The 6,000-nt window shown below is 47.1% G+C and overlaps 1 protein-coding gene across 1 annotated transcript in view; it reads left to right on the top strand.

Moving 5' to 3' along the window:
• The first annotated feature begins 278 nt into the window (after positions 1 to 278).
• Msh2 (mutS homolog 2) overlaps positions 279 to 6,000 on the top strand; it is a 54,409-nt gene continuing 48,687 nt past the window's right edge. The window contains exon 1 of the mRNA XM_057782475.1: positions 279 to 578. Within this exon, the coding sequence (XP_057638458.1) occupies positions 368 to 578 (211 nt within the window). The 5' untranslated portion in view covers positions 279 to 367. The remainder of the gene's footprint in view (positions 579 to 6,000) is intronic.

Genomic DNA, 6,000 nt, shown 5'->3' with positions numbered 1-6,000 from the left:
CCCTCCCACGTTTCCGACCACCCAAGTCCCCCCACCCACCCGGACACCTGCTGTGCAGACCTGAAAGCACAGCAGCAGGAGGATGTTTAAGGATGCCCGTCTGCGGGGCTGCAAGGCCCAGGTCTAGCGAGCATGCGCAGGAGCTAGAGCCCGAGAGAACGCGGGAAGCTGGGGCCTCGTTCGCTTATGATTGGCTACAGAGGTAGAGTCCCACCTACCTGGCCCAGTGCTGCATGTTGATTGGACGAATTTCACCGGGAGGTGGGGTGTCCGCCGTGGCCTTGCGGCGTGGAAGGGGAGGCGGGAATCGACCCAGCGGGCGCAGGGTCGCGCTGTCTCTCCTGTACTTGTGTGCAGGGGTTCGGAAATGGCGGTGCAGCCTAAGGAGACGCTGCAGTTGGAGGGCGCGGCGGAGGTGGGCTTCGTGCGCTACTTCGAGGGCATGCCGGAGAAGCCGAGCACCACGGTGCGCCTCTTCGACCGCGGCGACTTCTACACGGCGCACGGCGAGGACGCGCTGCTGGCGGCCCGCGAGGTGTTCAAGACCCAGGGCGTGATCAAGTATATGGGTCCGGCAGGTGAGGGAGGGTAGCGGCGGCGACTCACCGGTGGGCTCGGGCCGGGAGCGCGGCGGGCACCTTTGCAGCGCCGAGACCCGGGGCCGGAAACCTGCGCGCATCCTGCAACCTGCGGGACAACACCGGAGCTGCTCCCCCAGCGCGCGCGAGGTGGCTCCCGGGGCCTCGCCGCGTTTACTGTGTTGATCCAGTCCATCCTCCCATAGCTCGACTTGGCTAGGCCCGGTCGAGCACATGATCAAAACACCGCCTGGCCCAGGCTGTCTTCGAACTCCCGACTCCTCGTGTTTCAGCCTCCATAGTTGATAGGATTAAAGTCGTGTCCCTCTATGCTTAGCTTTTAATCTTTTACTACAGTCAGCGGCCTAGGAGGGAGGAGTGGTGGGCTCCTTGGGAGATTCCTTTTCATTACCCTCATTTTGGCAACATAACTTTTTTTTTTTTTTTTTTTTTTTTTTTACTGTCCCGCTTGAGACCTTGCGAAGGACCATTGCTGAAGGGTTGTATTGCAAAGTGGTCAGTACCAGGCCGGGGGGGGGGTCTGTCTTGGACCTGAACTGCCCCGATTTCAGTTGCAGCTCTCCCACGGCACCGCCTTTTGCTGTGTGCTGTTGGGCCTGTTGGAAAGCAACATTGCTCATTGTTTTCTTTCACCTGGCTCTGCCCCCTAGCATCGTCTGTCCCTAAAAAATTGCAGACCTCATTTGCAGGCTAGGTAGATTATCTATCCCTGCCCCCCATTGCTTTTTCTTTCAGTTGTAATGAAAGAGCGTTCTAGGACACGTTGGAATTGTGAGTTCTAATTCTTAAGCTGTCACTTGCAAACGACTTGACAGACAAAAGATAGATAGCCTTCTACTTCTACCTGGCCAGTGCTGGGTGTGTAGTCTGAGGTCACCACACCCGGTTGTATTTGTTTTTTAGACAGCTGTTCCTTGAGTTAAAGAGTGACACACGCCCGCCCGCAGGCACACGCAATCCTGTGTCCATTAGTTACTTGTTTCTGCCACAGTCTTTCTAGCCCTTGCCACTAGTTTATTCTGTCTAAATATGTTTACTCTGGAATGTAACGTGGAAATTAAGTTATATTTTGTCTTTTTTTTTTTTCAAGGCTCTTCTGTGTTCCTTTTAGTGGCTAAATAATTGTGTGGATTTCCTACGTTTTATTTAGCTCTTTGTTCATGGGAATTAGTTTCGTTTTGGCTTTTGTGGATGCGGTCTCGGTATTTAGTCTTGGCTGGCCTGGAACCCAGTTGGTTTCTCAGGTTGTCTGTGAACTTTACGCTGCCTCTGCCTCCCGGAGCACCACACTCAACTGTGCATTCTGGAACTTTTGCTTTCATTTGCATGTGTACCCATTCTTCCCAGCAAGGCAGTGGAAAAGTAAGTTAGCTTTTTGCGGTGTTCTGGGTCCTATCCCGTGGGCTCAGATAGGTTTCTGCTGGTTTTTCATATTCCTCTGGAGCCTGTATCTGGCATTTTTTTTTTTTTTTTTTTTTTTTTTTTTTGGTTTTTCGAGACAGAGTTTCTCTGTGGTTTTGGAGCCTGTCCTGGAACTAGCTCTTGTAGACCAGGCTGGTCTCGAACTCACAGAGATCCGCCTGCCTCTGCCTCCCAAGTGCTGGGATTAAAGGCGTGCGCCACCACCGCCTGGCTCTGTATCTGGCATTTATTTATTGACATTTTACCTGCTTAATTGTCATTGTGTGATGATCCATTAGTATAAAACCCTGTGGTTGGGGAGAGTCTCCTACTCCAGCCCTCACAAGTTCAAACACTGGAATTCCGTATGTGTATCATCACAATTCCCGGTTTAACCCATTTCTTCTTTATCGAACTACCTGGCACAAATTATTTTCAAGAGAATCTTGTACGAATTTGAGTGTATTCCTTCTGGGTAGAACATGGGTAGTTTTCAGTTCTGCTCCTTTGTTTCACGGCAGAAAAATCAGCCCTGTTCCCTATAGAGGTTGGCTCTTCAAGAACAGAATACACACAGACAAGCCCTTCAGATGCTGGCCAGCAGGTGTGCACCGCAGGTCAGGGGTGTGCTCTGCTGGTCAGCGGGTGTGGACTGCAGGTCAGGGGTGTGCACTGCTTGTTGGCAGGTGTGCACTACAAGTCAGCGTGTCACATATACTTCACCTTCTAGAGAAATGGTGTCTTCAGTGGACAGCCAGTTAGCGTTTTTTGAGATATGGTTTCTAGCATAGTGCGGGATGGTCTTCAGCCCTCTGTCTTAGCGTCCTGGTGTGCAGCACCTTGCTTGGGAAGTCTGTATCTCTGTGATGCTAGGATTAGAAGAGGGGGTCACCCCATTTACCTCTTTACTCCCATTCTTTAGAAATCAGCACACTTAACAGTGAGTTCAGCCCCTGTGAAAAGACCAAGAAACAATTCTCTGGGTTCTAGCTAGTGACTGGTAGATGCCAACTGCTGTGTATGTAGTTAGGCATAAAAGCAGAAGCTGGGCGAGGTAGCACACACTTCCAGTCCCAGCATGGGAGCAGGTGGATCTCTGTGAGATCAAGGCCAGCCTGGTCTATAGCCAGGACTACAAAAGAAACCCTGTCTCAAAACAACAAGAACATTAGCTATAAAAAAGAACAGAGGGCTTGTACGTCTGGAGAGAGCTTCATGAAGCGATGAGCCTTCATTGCAGGGCTTCATGAGCCCTGACCACACTGGGCAGTGTGGCACAAACCTTTAATCTCAGCACTAGGAGGCAGAGGTAGGCATATCTCAGTGAGTTTGAGGCCATCTTGGTCTGCAAAGTGAGTTCCAGGACAGCCAGGATTATTACAGAGAAGCCCTGTCTGGAAAAAACAATAAACAAAAAGAGTTCTGGCACGTTTCTTGTAATATTTTTACCAAGTTACACTTTGCATTTTATTGTCTAAATTGAAAACTGATAATTTAAAATTTTTATTTATTTATCTTGGCTTTTTGAGACAGGGTTTCTCTGTGTAGCTTTGGAACTAGCTCTGTAGGCCAGGCTGGCCTCAAACTCACAGAGATTCTCCTGTCTCTGCCTCCCGAGTGCTGGGATTAAAGGCTGGGATTAAAGGCGTATGCCACCACCGCCCAGCAATTTTTAAAATTTTTTATTTTTATTTTTTTGCTTTGCTTTTGAGAATTTGCTTTTGAGACAGTATGTAGCCCTGGCTGGTCTGGAACTTAGCGTGATCGCACAGTGGTCCACCCGCCTGTTTCTCCAGTGCTAAGATTATAGGATTCACTACCAGACTGACTTCTTAAACAGTGAGTTACTTGATTTTTATATGTATGTGTTGTGATGTCTGTCTTGTCTGGGCACATGTGCATGCCTGGTGCCTGTGGAACCCAGAAGAGGGTACAGATTCCCTGGAACTGGAGTTACAGATAGTAAGCATCCATGTGGATGCTGGGAAAATTAAGTTTTTATTTCAATGGATGGTGATTTTATTTTTTATTTATGTACTCGAATGTGTGTGTGTGTGTGTAGTATAGTATTTTAAGATTTATGTGTGTGGGTATTTTGCCTACATACTTGTCTGTATACCATGAGTGTTCAGTGCCTGAGGAGGCTAGGAGAAGGCATCAGGTTCCTTGGAACTGGAGTTGCAGATGGTAGTTATCTGTGGGTGCTGGGAACCTAACCCATGTCCTCTGCAAGAGCAGTAAGTACTCTTAAGCTCTGGGCCACCTCTTCAGCCCCAGATTTTATTTATTTTATAAAGTTCTTGGTATTTGCGGATCACTACTCTTTTTTTTTAAATATTTATTTATTTATTTATTTATTTATTTATTTATTTATTATGTTTGCAATATTCTGTCTGTGTGTATGCCTGCAGGCCAGAAGAGGGCACCAGACCCCATTACAGATGGTTGCGAGCCACCATGTGGTTGCTGGGAATTGAACTCAGGACCTTTGGAAGAGCAGGCAATGCTCTTAACCTCTGAGCCATCTCTCCAGCCCCGGTATTTGCGGATCAGAATTAAGCTTGAAATGCTTATTTTCCATCTAAGACAGGTCCCAGCCTCGGCACTGTTTATATTTTGGAGAGTGAATAATTCATTATTGTGATGGCTCTTCCGTTCTGTTCATATTCACAGCTTGCCTGCTCCTGTCACTAGATCTCAAAGTGGTGCTGCTCCCTTGTGACAATTTATGTGCCTCCTTGTGTTGTTATATGCTCCCCCAGAGGAGTGAGTAGAATTACTCCCAGTTGAGATACTGATGAGAAAGTTTGAAAACTTTTTAAAAAATTTACGTGTATGGCTATTTTGTCTGCATGTATGTGCACCATCTGTGTGTCTGATACCCACAAAGGCCAGAAGAGGGCGTCTGATCCCCTAAGACCAGAGTTACAGATGGTTGAGAGCCACCATATGGGTGCTGGGAATTGAATTTGGGTTCTCTGGAAGAACAGCCAGTGTTCTTAACCACTGCACCATCTCCCCAGCCCCCGAAAACTCATGTTTGTTATTTTGAGACTGAGACTTCACTGTGTAGCCCGGTCTGGATCTGAAACTATATAGACCAAGTTGGCTTTGCACTCACAGAGGTCTTGCCTGTTTTTGCTTTGAGTGCTGAGATTAATGGTATGTGCCACACCCAGCCCTCTGAGAATTCTGTGTTGATTGTAGGAAAATAGATTACTCATAACCAAAAGATGCGTGTAGCCTGGCAGTTTATTATAATCATAAATGCAATAAAATTGGATTTTAGAACTTTTATCCTATTTTATTTAATAAAAGTTTATCACATTCAACCCATTGGGAGCCTGAAGCATTGTCAGAGTTCTTATGAAGTATTTTAAGATGCTGAAAAGATTGGAAACCACTATGCATATCTACCAGTACATAAAAGCCAGTTATGTATTGTTGGACCAGGCTGCACACATATTAGACTTAGTGATGCGGAACAGTGTGTGGACTGTGGTTATGTCAAAGGGAAGTACAGAAATTTACATTTGCTGGTCAGTATAGACTGAAGGTGTAGCCTGTAACCTGTGACTGCTGTGCGAAGGGGCAAAAGGGAGGCTTTGCTCTACTCCCTTGAACCCTTCGCTCCTGAGTTCTGTGACCAGGCAGTGAGTGACTGGGTTTTGTTTGTTTTGTGTCGCTGAGATTCTAACCCAGGAGTCACCCATGTTGGGAAAATGCTTTAATGCTGAGCCATAAGCCCCAGCCCTGAGCAATTTCATTTTGTTCTAAAGATTTATTTATTGTGCATAGTGTTTTGTCTGCGTGTTTGCCTGCAGTCCAGAAGAGGGCGCCAGGTCTCATTACAGATGGTTGTGAGTCACCATGAGGTTGCTGGGAATTGAACTCAGGACCTTTGGAAGAGCAGCCAGTGCTCTTAACGCTGAGTCATCTCTCCAGCCCTAGCAATTTCATTTTAAAGAACTCCAAAGTCCTTCATAAATTTATTTTTATT

This window comes from Chionomys nivalis, chromosome 1 (genome assembly GCF_950005125.1).
Source record: "Chionomys nivalis chromosome 1, mChiNiv1.1, whole genome shotgun sequence".
Taxonomy (NCBI): domain Eukaryota; kingdom Metazoa; phylum Chordata; class Mammalia; order Rodentia; family Cricetidae; genus Chionomys; species Chionomys nivalis.
Note: the sequence above shows the minus strand (reverse complement) of the source record. Positions and strands in the feature narration are given on the sequence as shown.